At 35.4% G+C, this 25,604-nt stretch overlaps 2 protein-coding genes across 2 annotated transcripts; both read left to right on the top strand.

Moving 5' to 3' along the window:
- The first annotated feature begins 750 nt into the window (after positions 1 to 750).
- Positions 751 to 4,285, top strand: LOC123668918 (craniofacial development protein 2-like). The gene is made up of 2 exons (XM_045602610.1): positions 751 to 1,881; positions 4,271 to 4,285. Exons 1-2 carry the CDS (start codon positions 751 to 753, stop codon positions 4,283 to 4,285), a joined length of 1,146 nt encoding a protein of 381 aa, XP_045458566.1.
- A 147-nt stretch (positions 4,286 to 4,432) lies between these two features.
- Positions 4,433 to 24,014, top strand: LOC123668384 (glycerol kinase). Its single transcript, XM_045602114.1, has 8 exons — positions 4,433 to 4,829; positions 6,112 to 6,285; positions 10,186 to 10,333; positions 11,432 to 11,583; positions 12,825 to 13,073; positions 13,815 to 13,984; positions 20,040 to 20,175; positions 23,683 to 24,014. Exons 1-8 carry the CDS (start codon positions 4,587 to 4,589, stop codon positions 23,953 to 23,955), a joined length of 1,545 nt encoding a protein of 514 aa, XP_045458070.1. The 5' UTR covers positions 4,433 to 4,586; the 3' UTR covers positions 23,956 to 24,014.
- Positions 24,015 to 25,604: the final 1,590 nt, after the last annotated feature.

The raw sequence follows: 25,604 nt of genomic DNA, 5'->3' as shown, positions 1-25,604 counted from the left end.
TACATCGACTGGCAAGTAAAACGTTGGTAGTCGAAAAAAATAAATAAATACGTATTATCAGAGATAAATGTACCTACTCGTCAGATCTGGATCAAATTTAAATGGGACCACATGTTACCTAAGCCATGCACTTGCCTTCGAATAAAGAAAGAATTATCAAAATTTGTGCATCCAGTAAAACGTTACAGGTAACTCAAGTAAACAAACATTTCTTTTATAAAAAATGAAATAAGTAATTTTTTTAATTTAAATTTTGGAAGAAAATATGTTTCTGCTAATATTATAAATGCGAAGATTAGTGAAGGATGTGTGTCTGTTATTCTTTTATGCAAAAACTAAACGGATTGTAATGAAAGTTGTTACCGTTAAATAGCTGGAGATCCATAAAATGACAGATAGGCCACTTTTTATCTCGACATTCCAAATAATGCATGCAAAGGCACAAAGCGAAGCTAGTAGACCGTCGTGTTACATAGCTTTAAAACGGTTCGAATTTTCAAAAAACAAGAAAATTAATACACATACTTCACATGAAGTTCAGATCTTATATTAATAAACTCAATTTTAAACTTTGCTCTCATACGTTGAAATGCTCTATCCATCACCACCAGTCATTTTTGTCACGTATAGATCCTTCTCTCACATAAATCCTTCTCACCTATCCTTCTTCTTACCTTAAATTGTCCCAAGGAGGGTTGATGTCAGGCAGGCGGCCGGTCGTAAAATATACAAGCCAAATCACATTACAACATGAGCTTGGGAATTAGAGTATGCGATAATGCTAGGGCGTACCCCACAGGCGACGCGCAGATGCAGCACCCGGCGTCTGTGGGAAATGGACAAGGGTTGCTGCTCCAGGGACGGGGGCAGCGTAAGAGGCGAGTCCAGGAGGTGAGTTTGAGGATTGCCAGTTGGAATGTGGGTACGATGACTGGGAGAGGACGAGCGCTAGCAGATGTTTTGGAAAGGAGACGGATAAATATAGCGTGCTTGCAGGAGACGAAGTGGAAGGGACAGAGAGCAAGAGAAATAGGGGCGGGTTATAAGTTTTATTATTGCGGCTGTGATGGGAAAAGAAATGGCGTAGGTATAGTGTTAGATAGAGAGCTCAAGAACAAGGTGATGGATGTGAAAAGAGTGAATGATAGAGTTATTGCAGTAAAACTGTTGATTGAAGACTCGGTTTTAAATGTCGTTAGTGTGTATGCGCCGCAAACGGGATGCGATGACAGTATGAAAGAAAGATTTTGGGAGGATTTTGATGCGGTAATAATGAAAGTACCAGAGTGTGAGGAAATATACATTGGGGGGGACTTTAATGGATATGTGGGAAGGATGAATGACGGGTATGAGAGGGTGCATGGGGGCAGAGGTTACGGAGTTAGGAACCGAGATGGTGAAGCTCTACTTGAAGCAGCCTTGGCCTTTGACTTAGCAATAGCCAACACATTCTATCAAAAACGGGAACAACACCTTATCACATACCGTAGTGGTCTACACTCTACCCAAATTGACTACATTCTTTTAAGAAGAAACAGGCTAAAATCGGCCAAGGACTGCAAGGTAATACCGAGTGAGAGTCTCGTCTCCCAGCATAGGCTAATGCTCCTGGACTTAACTCTGAAAGTTCAGAGTTTAAATAAGAGCCCGAAGCCCCCAGTTAGAACGAAATGGTACAGATTGGATGATAGGGAGGTGGCTGCAGAATTCCGGGAAAGAGTGGTTGGTAAAATGATAGAGATGGGAGATATGGTGGGGATGGGAGTAAACGAGTGCTGGAGTGAGATGGCAACGTGGGTGCGAAGTGTGGCAAGGGATGTCTTAGGGGAAACGAAAGGGAAAAGGAAGATAGAGAAGGATACATGGTGGTGGAATGAGGAAGTACAGACGATTTTGAAAGAAAAGAAGAATGCTTTCAAAGAATGGAAAAGAGTGGAAGATGGAAATGACAGAGAAAAGAAAAAAAAAAGATCAGATTACCAAAACATTAAAAAGAAGGCTAAGAAAGCAGTCGCTATCGCAAGGGCCAAGGCTCAAGATAAGTTGTATCATTTTTTAGAGAGCCCACAAGGTCAAAAAAATCTTTTTAGAATATCAAGAGAGAGAGATGAATGCAAGAGATGTAAACCATATGAAATGTATAAAAGACGAAGCGGGGAAGATTTTGACGGACGATGAGGAAATAAAAGAACGCTGGAAGAGATACTTTAATAACTTGATGAATGAAGAAAATGAATGGAGCGGAGTGTTAGAAAATGTACGAAGTAATGAAGGAATGGTGAAAGAGGTAAGTATAGAGGAAGTGAAGATGGCAGTGCAGAGTATGAAGAATGGAAAAGCAGTTGGGCCAGATGGTATACCAGCGGAAGTATGGAAGTTTTTGAAGGCGGATGGATGGAAGTGGCTGACTTTATTTTTCAATAAGTTGCTGCAAGAAGAGGTCATACCCGAGGAATGGTGCTACAGTTCACTGGTGCCCATTTTTAAAAATAAAGGTGACATACAGGACTGCAGCAGCTATCGGGGAATAAAGCTCATGTCACATAGTATGAAGATATGGGAGAAAGTGATAGCGCGACGAATGAGAGAAGAATATGAGGTCACACAGAACCAATTTGGATTTATGCCGGGCCGGGGAACTACGGACGCCATATTTGCACTCCGCCAACTCTGCGAAAAATATCGACTCGCACAAAAAGACCTACATATGGTGTTCGTAGATCTGGAAAAGGCATACGATAGGGTCTCCCGTAAGGTTCTGTGGTGGGCTATGAAAGGGAATGGAGTGCCAGAGAAGTATGTACGACTTGTTCAGGCGATGTATGATAGAGCTAGCACCCACGTCCGGTCCGAAGCCGGGGTAACTGACAAGTTCAGTGTGGCTGTAGGTTTGCACCAGGGGTCGGCTTTAAGCCCGTATCTATTCCTCCTGGTAATGGATGTTCTAACATCAGACATACAGGAGGAAGCACCCTGGTGTATGCTGTTTGCTGACGACGTTGTTCTTGTCGGAGAAAATGTCCTTGAGGTACAGAGCAGACTGGGAAAATGGCAGGAAAGACTGGAGGGCGCGGGATTGAGGATAAGTAGGTCTAAAACCGAGCACTTGTTCTGCGATTTCAGCGGTTCGTCCGGTTTTTCCCATATTGCCTTGGATGGTGTATCCCTACCAGTCTGCTCCGACTTCCGCTACCTTGGGTCATTAATACAAAATGACGGCAACATAGACCGTGACGTGAAAAATAGAATAAATGCGGGATGGATGAAATGGCGACAGGTCTCTGGAACAGCCTGTGATCCACGAATGCCCCTTAAGGGGAAAATCTATAAAACGATCATAAGACCTGTCGTAATGTATGGATCGGAATGTTGGGCAACAAAAGTGATGGATGAAAGAAGAGTGCACGCAGCCGAGATGAGAATGCTAAGATGGATGTGTGGAGTAACGAGGAAAGATCGGATTAGAAATGAGTATATAAGGGGAAGTTTGAAAGTAGCACCCGTGACAGAGAAAATGAGGAGCAATAGGTTAGCGTGGTATGGGCATGTAATGAGGAGGGATGACCGCTATGTCGGTAAAAGAATGTTAGGGATGAATGTCGAAGGACGAAGAGCGATCGGCAGACCGAAAAAGCGATGGATGGATTGTGTGAGTGAGGATATGAGAAAGAAAGGAGTAAGCACTGAAGTGACGAATAATAGAGAGGAATGGAAGAGGAAAACATGTTGTGCCGACCCTACATAAGTGGGATAAGGGCAGGAAGATGATGATATAGAGGCGTACCCATGTAAAGTAAATAAAAAATTAATAATTTTTATTTACAACTTACTACTATTATACTATTTAATTTTGTTACTGTAATAAAAAATGTTGAAGTGATAACTTCTTATGGGAGGGTAAACAGTTTCGTTTCGTAACGCGTTACGGCGCCAGTCTGTCTGACATCTCTTTCTATCACGCATACGGCAGGGGTAGGCAGGCTCACTCTAACCCACAGAGGTAGCCGTATTTCGGACAGACGCTACCCCTCTCTCTACTCAATGATTAAATAATAAACAGTTTAACTTAGATTAGTTTAAGTTATCACATATTATTTCTAACTTTTTGTCACATCTTTTTTTACCGGAGTCAAAGAACCCATTATTTGATCAGAGATATCTGTTTTGATGATGTTAAAATTTCATTTATTAAAATAGTAAAAAAAAAATTAAGAACGATTGAGAGTTTAATTTTTAAGTTTTAAATATTATTTATTCAAATTCTCAACAGATTCTAGTCAAGTAACATTATGTTATTGTTAAAAATTACAACTCTCAATCGATCTTAATTTTTTTTAGGTTATCCTGTTGTTTTGAGTTTTGACATTTATTTACCAATGTTACTAACATTGGTAAATAAATGTTAAAAACTCAAAACAACAGGATAACCTTCAGTGTTAATTTCCACTCAATGTCATTTAATTGGCTGAGAAAATCTAGATAAATTTCTAACCATGTTGTTTATTTAACTTTAGCGATCAAAGTGCAATTAGATACGACATTAAGAAATTTTAATTCACTCTTGTTGGACCTTGAACGGATTAATAATGGCAGAATATGGTAAATTCGGCCCTTTGATCGGAGCTATAGACGAAGGAACGTCGAGTGCGAGATTCATAATATTCAAAGCAAATTCTTGCGAAGTAGTTGCGGTGCATCAGAAGGAGTTGGAACAACATTTTCCTCAGGAAGGATGGGTCGAACAGGATCCAAATATGATCTTAGAAGTTGTTATCACTTGCATAACAAAAGCTGTAGAGCAACTTGTCGCCTTAGGCGGTAATCCCAAGGTATATTAATTAGAAATATGTATGTAAAACATATACTTATGTTAATGTCGTCGTACTTATTGCGGACATTTACGTCATAAATTTTCACTTATTAATAGATCGATGTTCCATAAATTTCCATGAATTAGTCAAAACTTTTCTTAAAACTAAAAACTTATTAAAAATGCTCGAAATACATATATTGTAGGTTATATCGAGCTTGTGTCGACTAATGAAGTCCATATATTTAAAATTATGAAAATAAATGAATTATTCCTACTTATCATATATGACTTGTTCATATTTTCTATTTTTATTAATATATTTAAACTAACCTAACCATGACTAAATATGCTGTATGTAGTATTAAAATTTATAAAATAAAATATGTATATGTCAAATATATTATTAACTGAGATGGGGCACAGCGGGAAATATCCTGCTCTAAATCTGGAACAGCTCGTCTGGGGAAGTACACAGAACACAGACTTACAGAAGATCACAGCTAAATAGTACTGCATACAAGCAGTGTCGTATTCCTGTGGTGATTAAGGTGACCAGAGCTTTTGGGGAAAGTTGGGGGTAGGATCGGCAATGCGTTTGTGATGTTTCTGGTGTTTCAGGTGTCTATAAGCTACAGTAATCACTAATCACTTACTGTACCTAATAGACACCTGAAAGCACAGCTGTACATTTGTTTGATAGTATGGCCTGTTACTCAATATATGATATTGATTAAATAAAAGCAAGAATATATCTTTATTTTCTTTTCAAATTATTACTATAATTATAAAATTTACAGAATTTATTTTCTAAGAAAATTATTTCACAATAGATTATTCAGGAATCTTAGACAATGAATTGTCTAGCTCTTTTTTTAAACTGTTGACAATAAAGGTTGTTTAGAAGTTATTGCTATAAGCAATAAGTCCTCTTTTGCGTACTTCTAAATTGTGTATGAGTGAATAATGTAAATAAATATAATATTACCACCACCACCACCACCACCTTTGGAACCTTTTTTACCACCTTTGGAACTGAAAAAACCGGTCGGTGGCAGGATAACCATTCAACTGCTGGTATTGAAATACACAGGCCGAAGACAGGCAGTAATGTCTTAGGTGCGATAAAGCCATCCCTGTGGTCACCAACTCGCCTGCCCAGTGTGGGGACTATGGGCAACACACATGACGCGTTTCACGTTCACGTTAGAGGCCTATGTCCAGCAGCGGACTGTGATGGGCTGAAGTGATGATGATGATGACGACATATTTATATAGTAATGCATATATGTGAATTTCAGGATATAATAGCCGTCGGTGTAACAAACCAACGTGAGACAACAATAGTATGGGATAAGTATACGGGGAAACCTCTCCATAATGCCATAGTATGGTTGGACATGAGAACTTCATCAACTATTGACAAACTACTGGACTTGGTCCCCAATAAAACGAGAAATAAAAATTATTTAAAGGTAAGTAAAGGTGTAGTGTTTTGGGTATTATTTCTAGTATGATATAATGTCAAAGAAAATTAAGATAAATATTACTATCTCGTTATAAGTTACTGCTACCGCTCTGGTTTAGTAGTGTCTTTAGGGAGCTACAGCCAAAGAAGAAGAAGAAGAAGTAGTGTCTCCACCATGTGGCTCACACACCGGCGATTGAGGATCTATTTCCTGCTGGAGATGGATACTTCTGTTTGTACAAATATGTCTTTCTGGTCTGGCTGTCAGTTTTTGTGCCTCCCGACAGTGCCTCAAAGAGCACATAAAGCTCCCAGTTGTTACCTTAGACACCTGATAGCGATCATTATTCATAATAGGAAATATTCTTGCCAGCAGTGGAGCAGTGTGGTGGAATAATTGTAACCTACACGGAGATGGGATGTCACAGGCTGAACAAGTAATAAGTTTCTAAGTTAATTGAGGTGTTGTCTTTATCTCAGGCCTAATAATGATAATTGTGTTTGTAGGCAAATGCAAAAAAACCGACTTCAATTATATCGACAAGTAATACAACGTAGGTAGACGAAAATGTAGTCAAGTAAATACGCATTACCAAAGATTACTCCAAAAGTTGTAATCAGATCTCGATGAAATTTAAATGTGACCACATGATAAACATTTGCGTTCGATTAAATTAAAAATCATCAAAATCGGTACACCCAGTAAAAAGTTATGCAGATTTTCGAGAGTTTCCCTCGATTTCTCTGGGATCCCATCATCAGATCCTGGTTTCCTTATCATGGTACCAAACTAGGGATATCTCCTTTCCAACAAAAAAGGTATCAAAATCGGTTCATAAACGACGGAGTTATCCCCAAACATACATAAATATATATATATATATATATATATACGGTCGAATTGAGTAACCTCCTCCTTTTTTTGAATTCGGATAAAAATATAACTATTGTTACATTATTTATTGCTTATTTGTTATAGCTGGCTAGTCTAACTTAATGATACATATTAAATATCTTTTGATAGTATGTAGAATTATACAAAACCAAACACTAATAAAATTAAGATAAGAAATTTATTAGGAATAATTGTGTTTGCTCGCAAAAGAAAAAAAACCGACTTCAATTACATCGACGAGTAATACAACGTAGATCGACGAAAAAATACTCAAGTAACTGCGCGTTATCAAAGATTACTCAAAAAGTAGTTATCAGATCTCGATAAAATTTATATGTGACCAAATGATAACCATCAGCTTTCGATTAAATTAAAAATTATCAAAATCGGCACACCCAGTAAAAAGTTATTGCGGATTTTCAAGAATTTCCCTCGATTTCTCTGGGATCCCATCATCAGATCCTGGTTTCCATATCATGGTACTAAACTAGGTATATCCCCTTTCTAACAAAAAAGAATTATTCAAATCGGTACATCCAATAGAAAGTTATGCGGTATAATACAACGCAGGTCGACGAAAAAAGCGTCAAGTAAAAACGCTTTATTAGATATAGCTCGAAAAGTAGTTGTTAGATCTCAAATAAATTTAAATGGGACCAATTGGCACACACCACCTTTCGATTAAAAGAAAATTTGTCGAAATCGCTCCACCCAGTAAAAAGTTCTGATGTAACATACATAAAAAAAAAAAAAAAAAAAAAAATACAGTCGAATTGAGAACCTCCTCCTTTTTTGGAAGTCGGTTAAAAACAGTATAGTAATTGGCTTCCATGATATCCAAATGATCTTTATGTGTCTTTTATACTCCACTTATACTGTTTTTTTTTTTATAAAATTCTCACGAACAATAATACTCAATTTAATAATTTTACTTTTAAATCATACAGTTCACACTTTTTCAAATCATGTCCATCCACCTAGTAAATATTACCTAAAGAATGATACCTATAAAAATGCAAGCGATTATTAAGAATAATACATTATCAACAACTGAACATAACCATTTCTTAATAACCACAATTGTTTTATTGCATCTGTTATGATTATACGCAGTCGGTATACTTTTATGATTATATATTTACTTCAATATATAGATGTACTAATATTTTGTATTCGAAGTGTAATTATATAAAGTTTGTGAGTAAAACAAATCATTAACCAACTTCCAAAATGGGGGGAAAGTTCTCAATTCAACTGTTTTTTTAATTCGTGCTACCTCAGAACTTTTTACTGGGTGGAATGATTACGATTTTTTTTTAAATAAAATGGTGGCGTGTCATGTTGTCCCATTTAAATTTAATCAAGATCTTCAAGTGTTTTTCGATTTATATCTAATAATGCGTATTTACTTGACTATATTTTCGTTCACCTACGTTGTATTACTCATCAATGTAAATTGAATTGTTTTAATGGAATGTTTATAAAATGTTTTCAATTATGTTTATATTCATGTTTCAATGTTATGTTCAAAATCAGTTTGTGAGCAGAACAAATGCTGATTGTATATTTTATTATTTTATATTTATTAAACTGACATTTTCCGGTTGAATGCTTAAAGATCTGATAAATAAAACTTAAAATATGCAGTCAATTTTTTAATTTAATCTATTGAATATATTGAGGAATATTTGTGGCTATTTTCCTTATTCTCGCCGAAATCGATTAATAGTAGTGTCTAATCAGTGTGGAATATCCACACATACACAAACTTTTTATATAAGAATAATAATCAAACCTCAATTTATGTTAACATTTTTTAAATACATGTCAAGAATTTGTATTTGGAATTCTTCTTTATAATTTACAAGCAGTGCTGATACTAAATGTAAAATCTATAATCTATATTAATATTATAAAGAGGTAAAGTTTTTAACTTTGTTTGTTTGTAGGGGAAATCTTCGCAAATACTGATCCGATCATGAAAATTTTTTCACTAACCATAAGCTACACTATTAACCATAAGCTAAACTATTCAGGAGTGATATAGCCTATATTTTATTGTGATTGAACAAAAAAAAAATCTGTAAAAATCTTATATATAAAATTCTCGTGTCACAATGAAAAATAATATGTAAATCGTATATGTAAATCAAGTTGAAGAAATACAAGCGAGATGAAAACTTTGCTATATAATTTGCATCACAAAAATAATTAACGCCCAACGAAATGGGCACGGAACGGCTAGTCTAATATATAAAATTCTCGTCTTCTAATAAATAAAATTCTCGTGTCATGGTGTTAAACATTGAACTCCTCCGAAAAGGCTCGACCGATTTTAATAAAATTTTGTGGGCATATCGGGTAGGTCTGAGAATCGGCCAACATCTATTTTTCACCCCCCTACGTTATAACGGGGGGGGGGGGTTGAGGATGTTACTAACATAGGTATATGGTAAAACAACGTTTGCGGGGTAAGCTAATATATATATAAATGAATGTTTGTCTGTATGTCCTTTACAGAACCGTAAACTATGCATTTGATCATGTCATGATCTTCAGCAAAGTGTTGTGCATGAGCCCACAAAGGTTTCTGAGTTGGTACGACCAAAAAAATAAAATAAAAATTGATTGTCTGTAAGGTTGGTTTACCTATGGACGACAGTTTAAGGTGACAACGTCTTAACAAAACATCTCGGACGCATAGGCCAATCGAGTGATAGTAAATGGAATATAAATAGATGCGTGCCGCAAATATATTAGCATTCTGCACCCCTCTATATAAACTGTAAGTGTGCGAAATTTCACACACCTCCGTCCGCGCAATTTTCATTAAAAAGGGGTAAAAAGTTTTGCTTTAGTACTTTATGCGATGTGCGATGAACGAAAATTTTTGGGGCGATAGAATAAAGGTTTCACTTTAAAATGCTTTGATGATATAAAAAATACAGACCGAATTGAGAACCTGCCCCTTTTTTAAGTCTGCTAATAAATAACAGAAGTTAATTGTTACAGCCATTATGTGGTCTACCGATGTCACCGTACTTCAGCGCTGTTAAGTTAAGATGGCTGAGCGACAACGTGGATGCTGTGAAGCAGGCCATGAAGAAGGGATCGTGCTGCTTTGGTACCGTCGATACTTGGATTATATGGAATTTGACAGGTTAATATATAATTATTATTATAAAATATAAATAATAATTTATAACTAATGTGATATATAAAATTCTCGTGTCGCGGTGTTTGTAGTTAAACTCCTCCGAAACGGCTTGACCGATTCTCATGAAATTTTGTGTGCATATTAGGTAGGTCTGAGAATCGAACAACATCTACTTTTCATCCCCCTAAATTTTAAGTGTAGTCCACACCAATTTTTTTTTTTAATATTTAGATAAATCATATATTTTTTATTTTATTATGATTTGGCGTTGAAAAATGCATACAACCCTCACACTTCTACCACCAACCCCTATTTTTAAATATCGTTTAGCGACAAGACAACGTTTGCCGAGTCAGCTAGTTATAATATATAAATTATCTTTATATATATATATATTTCTTGTGTGCGTTTGTATGTCACTGAACTCCCCTACCCTAGACGGCTGGACCGATTTTGATGAAATTTTTTGTGTGAGTTCAAGGGGATTCGAAGATGGTTTAGATTCACAATTTGGTCCAGTAGAAAATATTTATTTAACTAATTTTTCATTTATAAGTAGTTGTTAATTTTGGAATGTTTTACATTGGATCCGGTAGACTGCGCTACCATCGCAGCATCAAATATTAAATATTATTCTATTTTAATTTCAGTTTGTCCCGACAGTTGGTGCTGCGATCAAATTGAGAAAAATATTTGAAATTTTGCGTTATGGCAAAATAACGTTTGCGGGGTCAGCTAGTATTCTTATATATTCTGCTGTGTGGTTACGGCAGTAAATAATATAGCCATTTTATACCATTAGGCGTGCGTCCGGTCCCCCTGATACATGGTTCCCGTAGCCTACCGAAGTCCGAGTCATCTCTTGAGCTTTGGGCACATGACAGGAACACAACAATACTTCAGAGTAGTATTATTTAGCGGTGATCTTCTGTAAGGTCGAGGTCGAGTCGGGTTGCTCCACACTTTGAGCAGGATTTCCTGCTGTGCCCTCATTAAACTATTTTAATTTTGTTTTGAAATAGAAAGACACGCGCATCAGCCGTTAATTCTAAATACATATTTAAAAAAAAATAATATTTTCAAATGTACTTTATATTCCAGGGGGTGTCAACGGGGGTAAGCACGTGACAGACGTGACGAATGCCTCTCGAACAATGCTCATGAACATTGAAAGTTTGAAATGGGATCCGGTTTTGATTAATTTTTTTGAAGTGCCTTTGTCTGTGCTACCGGAAATAAAGTCTAGTTCTGAAGTAAGTGATCGTCTATATGAATAAAATAAATCGCTCAATATGTAGCTAAGCGTAAAAATTGAGTATGGTATGAGTATGTATAACAGCTTTATCTAATTTTTTTCTTAAACTATTAATACTCTCTAGAAGTTTCTTACGGAATGAAAAATTAGGGAAATGGTTCAGATTATAGGAGATCCACATTTATTTGATTTTCATCCTTTATTGTCCGGGAAAAGTTTGTACCGGCATATTTTTTCGTGAATGAGTTGATTTTTGAAGTAAGTAATACTTCTTTACACACGCTTAACTCGAGGAGCAAGCTGGTGAATGCGTGACGAGAGCGTTACGAAAAGTGTGATCGGGAGAGGCGAACGGAGCAAGAGAGAAAGAGGTGCGTTTAGTATATCTAAGACACAGTGCCGGCCTATTGTACAGAAGTTTTACTTCAGTCGTATGGTCTAAAGTACACTCGTTTTATTTTTTAATGCATTTTTTTTCTGACAATAACAAAAATAAATAAAAAACTCCAATTTGATGCAGCATATTCTTAAAATACAAACCAACACAGTAGGAAATGAAAACAAAGATGTATATTTTAGCGCTGAAGAGCGATTTCTTCCAGATAACCTTTAGGTACAGGACGTGATATAGTAGAGACGGATAGAAAGTGTACAATATACAATGACTAGCCCATTGGCGCGGTTTGTAGTGGCCCTGCTTTCTGCTCCGCAGGTTGTGGGTTCGATTCCCGCTTGAGTATGGGTGTAATATTTGTATATATATCTTATATATAACATTCTCGTGTCACAATGTTAATTAAGATACTCCTCCAAAACGGCTGGACTGATTTTTATGAAATTTTATGTGCATATCGAGTATGTCTGAGAATCGGCTAACATCTATTTTTCATATCCCTAAATTATAAGAGGGGGGGGGGGATTAAGGGGGCTTAATAACATATATGGCATAACAACGTTTGCGGGGTCAGCTTACTAGCTGCATACACACACACACACACCGTACAAATATATTTTTTTTAGGTCTATTCAAAACTGTTTTACATTTTCGGCTATGTTAATGTTTATTTATATTCGGTTTAATTGAAGGGTAATATAAAAAGCGATTTTCCTTGCATTTTCAATTTTCTAATGTTAGACTAATACTTTCATTTGACTTCTTCTTTCACACTTCTTTTTAGTTTTAATTTAGGAATATTATTAATTTAAACATTACCAATATATTTTTATATATAACAACAGATCTATGGCTACATAGCCGATGGACCTCTCCAGAGTGTACCGATATCGGGATGTCTCGGAGACCAGCAGGCGGCTTTAGTGGGCCAGATGTGTCTAAATCAAGGTCAAGCAAAGGCAACGTATGGTACCGGTTGTTTTGTGTTGTATAACACCGGTGATATCAGAGTTAACTCAAGTAGAGGCCTGCTAACTACCGTCGCCTATCAGTTGGGTAGTAGGAATCCAGCGTGTTACGCTTTGGAAGGCTCTGTGAGTACATTTTGTAGTTAATGTATTATTGTTGATAGTATCATTAATGTTTTTTGAAGTTAAACTTCTTTAGGATCGTTACGATTTGAAAGTTCGATGAAACGAAAATGCGTTACGATGAAGAAACGAACACATAAATGTATAGGAGAGAACGAGATAGAATATATTCCACAATATTTTATTTTCTCGTTGAAAAAAAAACTCTCGTAGGCTACTTTTGAGAAGTTTCACTTCGGTCGAGTGTGAATTGCACACACATACTTTTTTTTTTTGTTAAGATGCGTTGACTATGATAATAATAATGGTATTATTATTTATCAAAACTATCTTATTTATTCAATTTGAATAATATTAAAAATATTTTGTTGCGTTCACATTGTGTCTGGCCTTTTGGCGCATCTTTCTGTTCAGTTGTGGGTTCGACTACCACCCCGAAACCGATTGTTACATTTATATGTTACAAATGTATTAATAAACCTTTACCTTAAATACAGGCACTAAGTTACATTATTTAGTCTATTCATTAATATTATCTAATAAATAAATAAATAAATAAATAAATAAATAAATAAATTACTACGTCAAGATTCTTATGTTACGTCTGTATTACGATGTCGAGTTACTGGTAGGTGAATAACTATTAGATTGTTGCAAGATGGCGTCTCAATAGTGTCACGATGTCACTATTTTGTGTCCGTTTCTCTAAAAATTAGTTCTTATTAAAAAAAATCGTATTTCAAGGTCGCGATAGCGGGTGCAGCGCTTGGTTGGCTTAAAGATAACATTGGACTGTTGGAAAATACTAAGGATTCACAGGAAATAGCAGAAAGTGCGACTGAAAACGGAAGTGTCGTCTTTGTTCCCGCCTTTAGTGGATTGTACGCGCCATATTGGAGGCAGGACGCTAGGGGGTGAGACTAATTATATAAATGAGCAAGCAACTAAACTTACTTTAAACTCACTCTCAAACCGGCGCAAGCTTCTTGATATGGTATTCTTACACAAACTAGTGAATGGAACTGTGGATAGTTCAGAACTCCTAAGCAAAATTTCAATTAACGTTCCGTCTCGCATACCGCGATATCCCATTTCACTATTTGCTTATAAAACCCAGAGAACAATCCTCGGTTATTATTCCCTCATCCCTAGACTGAGTAGGCTCTACAGATAATTTAAAATTCGTACGATTTATTTTTGTGTTACCCACACATTAAAAATTAAAAAATTGTTTAGAATATCCTAATGTGTGGGTAACACAAAAATAAATCGTACGAATTATAAATAGCACGGTGTCGTCTCCTGTCAAAGAATTCATTGTAATGTGAAACTTTGAATAGTTACAAGTACTGTAAAGAGCTCACTATAGACGGTGCCACGGTCGCTTAGACCGAATATAAAATCATAATATCAAAAATTTCGATCTAACGAGTACATCGTTCCAAAGCTTAATTGGCTAAAGCACCGATACGGTAAGTCGGAGATGCAGGTTCGATCCCCGCTGGAATGGTCGATTTTTGATATGATATTAAAAAAGAGAATTTACAGTTAAAAACGAGTCATTAGACATCTTTGCAGATAACCTAGCTAAATTTAAGAAGAAAATATTAAAGTCATTTGATTCTCAAATCAAAAGCTATGTAGCACTTATATTAATTTATCCGTGGGGCACACTAAAACTTTCCGGAATGAATAAGAAAAAAATACTATTAAAGGTCAAAAATGAATTTATTGTTTCAAAATATTCTCCCTTTGCGTTAATGCACTTTTTCATACGATTAAACCAATTTTGAAAACATTTGTGCCACTCCTCCGTGGTGACCTCATAAATGTGTTTTTCATACTCTTCGACGGCATCTTCTAGTGATGAAAATCGTTGACCGCGTAATTGGTTCTTAATTTTTGGGATCAGAAAAAACTCACAAGGTTCCAGGTCGGGACTGGATGCAGGATGGCTCATAACACGTGGTTCAATAAGTCCCGAGACTAAGTACTAAAAAAAGGTCTTTTTTATAAAATTAATTTTTATTCATCAACATTGTCTCCTCCAAGAGCGATACAGTCCCTCCAACGCTTTTCTAACTTTTCTATCCCATGTGTGTAGAACGATTTGTCTTTGGCTTCAAAATAAGCCTCCGTTGCTGCGATAACTTCACTATTTGAGTCAAATTTCTTACCCTGAAGCATTTTTTTGAGGTCTGCAAACAGCCAGTAATCGCTGGGGGCCAAGTCTGGCCAATAAGGGGGATGAGGAAGCAATTCGAAGCCCAATTCGTTAATTTTGGCCATCGTTCTCACGGACTTGTGACAAGGCGCGTTGTCTTGGTGAAACACCACTTTCTTTTTGTTCATGTGAGGTCGTTTATCCGCAATTTCGTACTTCAATCGCTCCAATAAGCACATGTAATAGTCACTATTTATATTTTGCCCCTTTTCAAGGTAGTCGATGAAAAGTATTCCATGCGCATCCCAAAATATAGACGCCATACCCTTACCGGTCGATTTCTGAGTCTTTGGACGCTTCGGGCGGCTTTCACCAGCCGCTCTCCACTCCGCTGCCTGCCTTGCATTGGATTCTGGAGTGAAATGGTATATCCAGGTTTCATCCATTGTTACATACCGACGTAAAAAATCCTTTTTATTATGATTCATCAGCGCCAAACATCGCTCTGAATCATTGATACGTTGTTCCTTTTGATTAGTTGTAAGCAAACGTGGCACCCACTTAGAAAAAAGCTTTTTCATGGCCAAATTTTTATGTAAAATAGTGAAAACACTACCAGCTGAAATCTTCACTATCTCGGCTATCTCTCGCACTTTTACCTTCCGATCTTCCAATACGATTTTGAGGACTTGGTTAATATTTTGTTGAGTCACTGCTTCATTTGGACGACCTGAGCGTTCCCCATCATTGGTGTCCATGCGACCGCGTTTGAAGTCGGCATACCACCGACAAATGGTTGCTTTAGAGGGAGCTGATCCTGCATAACATTTTATAAGCCATTGCTGTGCTTCAACGGTATTTTTTCCCATTAAAAAACAATGTTTTATCAACACGCGAAACTCGTTTTTTCCATTGTATCGAAATTACAACCGTAGCGTCACTTAAATGATTCAAAATCAATAATTTTATTGTTCTATTTTTAAAAATTTGACACATATTCTTGTATTGATAGCCAGTACTTTTTAAAAATCAAAAGAGTTTTTAATATATGCGCCATTTCTAGGGTAGTCTCGGGACTTATTGAACGATCTAGTAAGTTCTACGTTTTTCACCTTCAAAAATTCGTTTTCTGTCTGGCCGTGTGGGAGCTAGTTGTGGTGCAAGATGAAACGGCGTTTACGGTTATTTTTACGCAGTTCGTCAATAACTTGGCACGACCATTCTCTAAACCAACAGTAGCCACGTGTCCAGTTTTATTAAAAAAAGAAGCAATCATCCGCTTAAAGTCTGTTCAATGAGAAGAGATACCAAACGTAAACAAACCAAATGCGAGGACATTCAACTATGCAGGGTTTTGTAACCTTTTTTTACTTACACAAATTTTTAAAAGGTAAAATATATTTATATTTTAATAATTACTTAATTTAATATAATTAATTAAATACAATTATTTGTATAAGATTTAATACTTCTTAAATAATAATTATCAAAATATAAATCACCCCGAACTCTTCAGAACACAGAATGAAATAAAAATAAATAATTGTGTTTGCTCGCAAACGAAAAAAAAACCGACTTCAATTACATCGAAGAGTAATACAACGTAGATCGACGAAAAAATAGTAATACTTTGTTCATATTCCATATAACGCGACATTATAAAATTGTAGAATTATATAATGTTCTACTGTTATTTCTAACATTTTGTTAGCGATTGTAGGCAGAAATTTCATAAAAGGCCCGTCGTCGATTCGCGCGAAGCGCTGACATCGCTTATTAAGGCGGGTTTTTTAGTTGAAGCGGATTTATATTGAATTACGGTTTATGTCTTTTTTATTAAAAATATGTAATGTTCATGTTTTCACACAGCTCCGATGCACGACTGGAGTTTACCCCTTCAGATCAACTGTCTAAATAGGCACAAAAAGGCTTACTAGTCTAAGAAATATATTATTACTATATCAAATTGTGAATAAATTAATGCAATAACGCCATCTATCGGAACCTAATTGCGTTATTAGAAAACGTCTGAACGCCATCTCTAACAAGGTCATTCGTTCAGTAGATTTTACTGTTCAATTTTTTCATTCCGGGGCCTTAAATGAAAATCGATTCTTAAGGAGAAAACTCCAAAAACAGTCAAGTAAATACGCCATATCAGATATAGCTCAAAAAGTTCGAGTCAAATCTCAATTATATTTAAATGGGACCACATGACAAGCACCACCTATCGATTAAAAAAAGAATCATCGATATCGGTCCACCCAGTAAAATAGTAATGAGGTTAATATAACGTTGGTCGACGTAAAATAGCCAAGTAAATAACCAGTATTAGCGATAACTCAAAAATTAAAAGCTCAAATATATTTATAACGAATAAACTGCTACTCTCTACTCTAGTGGAATATTGTAATTTGATCGATAGTGAACGAAGTAATTTCATAACATTTTGATAGATGGCGTTGTGGCAAAGTATTGAACATGACCACAGTCGTCTTAACATCGTCATGTAAATACGTGTCATCAAAGATTACTCAAAAATTGCTCATTATATCTCAATCATATTTAAAACGGACGACATGACAAGTATTAGCTTTTGATTTATACAAAAAAGATCAAAATCAGTGCACCCAGTAAAAAGATATAACGTATAATACAACGTAGGGTGACGAAAAAACCGTCAAGTAAATACGCAATATTAGATATAACTCACAAATTACGAATCAAATCTCAATTAAATTTGAATGGGACCACGTGACAAATAGTAGCTTTTAATTTATATAAGAAACGTCAAAATCGGTGCACCCAGTAAAAAGTTATGAGGTATAATACAACGTAAGGTGACGAAAATAATGTCAAGTAAATACGCGTTATCAAAGATTAATCAAAAAGTAGTTATCAGATCTCGATAAAATTTATATGTGACCACATGATAAACATCAGCTTTCGATTAAAGTAAAAATTATCAAAATCGATACACCCAGTAAAAAGTTATTGCGGATTTTCAAGAGTTTCTCTCGATTTCTCTGGGATCCCATCATCAGATCCTGGTTTCCTTATCATGGTACCAAACTAGGGATATCCCCTTTCCAACAAAAAAAGAATTATCAAAATCGGTACACCCAGTAGAAAGTTATGCGGTATAATACAACGTAGGTCGACGAAAAAAGCGTCAAGTAAAAACGCATTATTAGATATAATTCGAAAAGTAGTTGTTAGATCTCAAATAAATTTAAATGGGACCAATCGGCACACACCACCTTTCGATTAAAACAAAATTTGTCGAAATCGGTCTACCTGGTCAAAAGTTCTGATGTAACATACATAAAAAAAAAAAAAAAAAAAAAAAAAAATACAGTCGAATTGAGAACCTCCTCCTTTTTTGGAAGTCGGTTAAAAATACAAAATCAAAGGGTCGCCCGCGATCCGAATGTTTTCAAAGCCAGTTAAGATATCGTTCGACCTTGCAGAGAGACGTGCAGCAGATAGCAAACAAACAAGATAGAAAGAGAGAGACTATATTTTGTTTGTTCCGTCGTCGCTACGAAAAAATGATAGGCTTTGTTTACGTTTGGTATCTCTTCTCGTTGAACAGACTTTAGAAGCAATTTTCACGCGAGCCGCTTTGGTTGGTTTCGGTTCACCTTGAAAGACCCATACGCTCGATTGCTGCTTTGTTTTGGGATCGTAGCAATAAATCCATGTTTCGTCACCTGCTACTATGTCTCACACCAAATTTGACGCCCCTTTGTTGAATCTGGTAAGTATGGCATTGCACCAAGTGACGCGGTCCTTTTTTTGAGCCTCGTTCAAATTGTGTGGGATCCACCGCGAGCTTAGCTTTCTCACGCCCAAATGTTTATGTAGGATTGATTGTATTTGACTTATGCCTATGTGTAAGGACGCCCGAATGTCATGATAGATCACATGCCTGTTTGTTTCGATCATACGGCGCACAGCATCAATGTTTTTGTTGTTTACAGCGGTGGACGGGCGGCCATCGCGAGATTTTTCACTGAGATTGACACGACCATAAGCGACTACCGTAGCTTATAGACGACTGCAACAGCAGAAGCATCGCAAGAGCGTTGCAGACCCTACCCCAACCCAAAAATTGTATTTGATAGAAAAATATTTGTTTATTTCATGTTTATCTGGGCGGTAGGTAGATACGCGCGCGATAAATGCGTTTTTTCTCGCGTAAATCCCGATTTCCCGGGAATCCCGGGATAAAAAGTATGAGATGAAAGATATGTTGCTCAACAACCTCCTCTATCCTTCAGTGAACGTCCCGTAACAATGGGTTCAGTCGTTTCGGAGCTTAGCCCGGACAAACAGTAACAGACAGACAGGCAAAAATTTTAAAATCGTTTGTTTATATTATAGTATCGTCTAAATAATTATATACACTTGAAAAAACATACAAGCATAAATGCCTACATATTTTATTTTGATATATATAATTATTATATTTAAGCTCAGCTAGTAGTTTATATAGAGGAGTGCAGAATGATAATATATTTTTTTAATTATGCATAAAAAAATACATTAAACCAATAAAAAAATACATTCCAGACACTACCATGTGTTTAACACACACGTATATTATACTTTTTTGTTTATTATTACAGAACTATAGTCTTTGACATGTTCAAACTTATAATTTAAATTAATTATGATCGAATTTCCGACCATTGGGCTACCACTAGTACAAATAAACTTATAAATCCCCTTTTTCCATTTAGAAAATATTAATGTTATTTTTATCGTCATTATTAATCTAATACAAATATTTTATTTTCCAGTGTCATCTGTGGTATAACGGAAGATACGAATTCCAATCACATAGTGAAGGCGGCCTTGGAGGCCGTCTGCTTTCAAGTGAAAGACATATTGGACGCTATGAATGAGGATTGCGGGATACCTTTACAGATACTGAAGGTAACGAAATAAAAAATTACTTGTTTCGTCCCGTAACACCCTTTTTTTTTTTTTACGTGGGAAAAATCCATCATGGATACCCTCCAGCTCGGGGGCGTCCCGTAACACCCTGCCACAGGCCTCTTTTACCATTTCGGAGAGTGGTCGCGGTTTGTTAATTACATCTATGCTTAGTTCTTTATATTATGTACTAGCTGTGCCTGCGACTTCGTTCGCGTTTTAGGTATTTACATGTTCAACGTGATTAATTAAATTTGACATAACTTTATTTATTTATAAACCGATTGACATGAAACAAACACTACATGTTAAGTGAAACTTACCATAATATATTAATGAAAACCATTTTTAATAGGATAAGCCGTTTGTGAGATTAGCGTGCACAAACGCAAAGACAAACAGACAAAAATTCTAACAATTATTGTTTTGGGTGCTATTTGCGCTGATGAAGGTTCCAAAATATTTTTTTTCTCATATATCTTCAATGAACAGACAGCGATCCGCTACATTTTTACTATATTTATAATCTATACTAATATTATAGAGAGGTAAAGTTTCTAACTTTGTTTGTATGTAGGAGGTAATCTTCGCAAATACTGATCCGATCACGAAAATTCTTTCACTAACAGAAAGCTATACTATTCAGGAGTGACATAGGCTATATTTTATTGTGGTAAGCAAAAAATTCAGTCCGATACCGAAGCCAAAAATATGGTTTTTAGAATTTTTGTCTGTTTGTCTGTATGTATTTCCGGGATAAACTCAAAAAGTACTGTACGGCTTTACTTCAAATTTTCCACGAATATTATTAAGAAGTCGGGTCAACATATAGGCTACATATTATCATGCTATCACCTACGTGGAACAAGCAGTGAACCTTTATTTCTTCAACGCATTCTGTAACAACGTGTAATCTAACGACGCATATTTGAATGTTGTTGTTATTATGTTAATAACCATGCTATATATGCTAGCTTCACACTATAAATAAAGACATTCTGTAGTATATTTAGTATCAGCATTGCACCCGTGCGAAGCGGGGGCGGGTCGCTAGTAGTATATATAAATCAAGTGAGATAAATACGAGCGAGATGAAAACTTTTCTTAAATATTTGGCATCACAAAAATAATCAACTAAATCAGTGGGAACTTTTTTAGTGTAGTAAAGAAATATAAACGTATCAAAGTAATTTGATACGAAGCAGTCTGTACATACAAAGTTTTGTATCAATCGAGTGCGACGCAAAAATTCCCCGAGTGGGAACCGAAATTAATAACATGAAGCCAATTGACATTATTTTGCTTATTATTGTAACCGCCGACGATCGACCGCAGTCATAACTTACAATACGATATCCTAATTTCAGCACATTTTTTTTTGTCTATACTAAGGAAAGATTTGTTTGTTTGTTTCAAATAGGCTCCGAAACTACTGGATTGATTTGAAAAATTCTTTTACCATTAGAAGCCGACATCCCTGATGAACATAGGCTACTTTTAATCGCGTTATTTATTGACCACACTATTTAAGCAACATATTTTAATTTTTCAATTGTAATTCAGTAACTAGCAACTGTCCGTCGTCGTCGCGTCTCACTTGCATTAAATAAATTCATATTAATATTTTTTTTTAATTCAACCCTTCACGGCGCACAAGACGCACTGCCTTATTTTGATGTCCCGAACTGTTCCACCACCTTAGTACAGAATTCTATACTTACAAGATTACCTAACTCATACAATTTGAAATTTCAAGACGTAGATATTTTCAATGTTTCAAAAAATATTTTTCAAAACAAAATAAAACAACAGCTTTAAAAAAAAAACAAAATAACCACTAAATATACATAATTTATATATATTTCATAAATATTTATATAATGTTCACTATTATTATTATCATTATTATATATGTTATATTTCCTTCTATATAGAGTTAATTGTTTTTAAATTTATATATATATTTATATTTTAGGTTTAATATGAAAACAAGTTTTTTTTTGTGTATTTCCTTTTATTTTATTTTTTCACGTTTGTTAATTTAAATTTTAAACGGATGGATGGTCGTAATTGACCTTTTTAATTATATTTCATTCTTGTTTATATTTTTTTCTGTGCTGTGTACCATCCCTTATAAATAAATAAATAAATGATTCATGCATGACCCCAGTAGGATATTCACCTGTGTAGGGGGTCGTGAAACACAATACAAAACACAAACGCCCATAGCAAGACAAACATCTGAATGGCCAATACAAATGTTTGTCATGTGCGATGATCGAATTCGCGACCGTTAGCGAAACATACAGTGCTGACTGCTGTGCCAACGCTTCAATTAAGTTTTTAGTGTGGCCATTTAAAGAAGTTTGAATCTCAGACAATTGGAAACATAAGCCTTAGTTTTTTTAAGTTATTCATCGTGTTTATTAAATACTATCGACCCGCCCCGGCTTCGCACGTTTGCAAAAACCATCAGTGATCCTCTACTATTTTATGCATACATTATACATTTATTTACAAATAAAACCGCATCAAAATCCGTTGCGTAGTTTTAAAGATCTAAGCATACAGACAGCGGGAAGCGACTTTGTTTTGTACTATGTAATGATGAAGATATTACTGAATTTAAATATCGTGTTAATATCCCAATGTTGGATAACGACCTCCTTTCTATATAAATGTTTGCTCGCAAACGAATAAAACCTACTTCAATTAACACCAATCGATACTGATAATAGGAGAACCGGTTTTTTTTGTTCGGTTGACGCCGCGTTGGCGCAACGGTTACAGTCATGGATTGTACCTGTTGCGCTGGCGGTTGCGGGTTCGATCCCCGCACATGACTAACATTTGTATTGGCCATACAGGTGTTTGCCGTGGTCTGGGTGTTTGTGCAGTCCTTGTGGGTCTCCCCACACCTGATAGCGATCGTTACTCATAGTAGGGAATATATCCGCCAACCCGCATTGGAGCAGCGTGGTGGATTAAGGTCTGATCCTTCCCCTACATGGGGAAAGAGGCCTATGCCCAGTAGTGGGATATTACAGGCTGAAGCGACTGAATACTGACTAGCCCGTTGGCGTAGTTTGTAGTGACCCTGCTTGCTGCTCCGAGGGTTGTGGGTTCGATTCCCACCCCGAGTCTGCGTGTAATATAAATATTTATTTATATATTTCTATATGTATTATTTATAAGTATGTTTGTTAAAAAACTGTAGCTATACCAGTCTGCTGTTACCTATAACACAAGCATTAAGTTGCTTACTTTAGGAACAGACGACCGTGTGTGTATTATGTAGATATTTATTTATTTATATTTATATTTATAGTTACCTCAATTATAATAATAATAAACTATTCTTTATTACCGGACAAAAAAAAAAACTACAAAAATAAGAATATGTACAAAAGGCGGCCTTAATGCGCAAAGTAATTTCTTTCAGGCGACATTTGGATGGAAAATGGAAAAAAACAAAACCTTACTTTATACTTAAAATATCTTTTTCAGGTCGACGGCGGTATGACGTCAAATGAATTCGTACTGCAAATACAAGCGGACTTGATAGGTATTAACGTTATAAAGGCAGGTTTTACTGAAAGTACCGCTTTAGGCGCTGCGTTAGTAGCATACTGGGCCCTAGATTCAAACAGACAGGCCTCCCAAATCGATATGACCCCCGGGATCACTTACAAGCCCAGGATATCTGATGATGAAAGGGATATGAGATATAAGCATTGGAAAATGGCGGTGGAGAGGTCTTTAGGCTGGGAACAGACCTAAAAATTATTTTTACTCTGTTACATTTTTTTGTAAATAAAAATCGGGTTTTTATTTTACTAGATATAAGGATAGCTTAAACGACTTGTTTGGCTGTTTTATTAATTTCTTCGGCTAGCCCGATGGCGTTGTGTGCACTTTGCTTTTTACTTCGGGTGTTGTGGGTTCGATTCCCTTCGAATCTGGATGTAATATATGCGTTTATATATCTATCATTTATATATCTATCATTTATAAGGAAGTTTATCGAAAACAAAAGATTGTGTATCAGTCGGATGTTACCTATAGCATGCATTAAATTTAGCAGACCAGACCATGTCAAAGATATTATTACTATTTTTTTTTTCACTATAATACTCACCATAAATATTTTATTTTTATTTTAATATATTCGACTAGCCCGTTGGCGCAGTTTGTAGTGACCCTGCTTTCTGCTCCGAGGGTTGTGGGTTCGATTCCCACCCCGAGTCTGGGTGTAATATAAATATTTATTTATATATTTATATATGTATTATTTATAAGTATGTTTATCGAAAAAAAAAAATATGTAGCTATATACCAGTCGGCTGTTACCTATAACACAAGCATTAAGTTGCTTACTTTAGGAACAGACGACCGTGTGTGTGTTGTGTAGATATTTATTTATTTATTTATTTATTATTTATAATACAGTGACAAATTGCGTAGACACGCGATCTTTTGCTATTCCTTCCAGACGACCCAAGATTATAAATATGTAACTTTTCTTTTCGTTGAATTCGAAATGTAATTCATTTATGTTAAAATAATTTCATTATAACGTAATTTGGTAATTTTATCTCTATATTTAGATTCTTGTGAACAAATTATTTATTAGAGTATTTTAAAAGAACTTGTAAAAAATATCAAAATGTATGCCTTTTTTATATTGAATGTGCATTTTACATAGTACATATATAAAATTTTAGCATAATTTTGGTATTTGCGAAATCATTGAATATCGGTTTTAAATAAACATTTCTTTTTTATTTATTATTATACTAGCGACCTGTCCCGGCTTCGCACGGTTGCGAAAACTATCAGTGTTCCTCTCCTATTATACATATAAACCTTCCTCTAGAATTACTCTATTTACTAAATAAAACCGCATCAAAATCCGTTGCTTAGTTTTAAAGATCTAAGCATACAGACAGCAGGAAGCGACTTTGTTTTATACTATGTATGTTGTGATATGCAATCAGTTGAGGCATTTATTAATTTTTGTTTTTGATATTTTTAGTGCAAATTCTATTAAAATATACTAAACAATAGTAACTTGTTATTGTAACATATAAAAAATAAATATTAATATATATATATAAATATAAATATAAATATCGTATAACATACACACACGGTTCTCTGTTCCTAATATAAGCAATTGTTTGTGCTGTAGTAGCAACCGACTGATATACTTAAATTTTTTTATGTATAATATATTTTTACAATGCTTATATTTATTATCATTATAAGCGACAGAAAGTCTAATGACAAGAAGGTCTAAAATGCTTGGAAATGTACACGATCCAGCCATAAATAAAGCACATCGACCTTTGCAAAGAGACAATCGACTCCATTTTAAAATATTTTATGAATTATGTATATATTAGTATATAGATATTACGTACTTGAGT

The sequence above is a fragment of the Melitaea cinxia genome, chromosome Z (genome assembly GCF_905220565.1).
Source record: "Melitaea cinxia chromosome Z, ilMelCinx1.1, whole genome shotgun sequence".
Classification (NCBI taxonomy): domain Eukaryota; kingdom Metazoa; phylum Arthropoda; class Insecta; order Lepidoptera; family Nymphalidae; genus Melitaea; species Melitaea cinxia.
This window is presented reverse-complemented; position numbering and strand designations above follow the sequence as displayed.

Excerpts from the sequence above, each read along its gene's own strand:
- LOC123668918 (XM_045602610.1), top strand. The coding sequence starts at position 751 with ATGAGCTTGGGAATTAGAGTATGCGATAATGCTAGGGCGTACCCCACA.
- LOC123668384 (XM_045602114.1), top strand. The coding sequence starts at position 4,587 with ATGGCAGAATATGGTAAATTCGGCCCTTTGATCGGAGCTATAGACGAA. Across the intron at positions 10,334-11,431 it reads GATTATATGGAATTTGACAG|GGGGTGTCAACGGGGGTAAG; the intron begins GTTAATATATAA and ends TTTATATTCCAG. Across the intron at positions 20,176-23,682 it reads TACCTTTACAGATACTGAAG|GTCGACGGCGGTATGACGTC; the intron begins GTAACGAAATAA and ends TATCTTTTTCAG.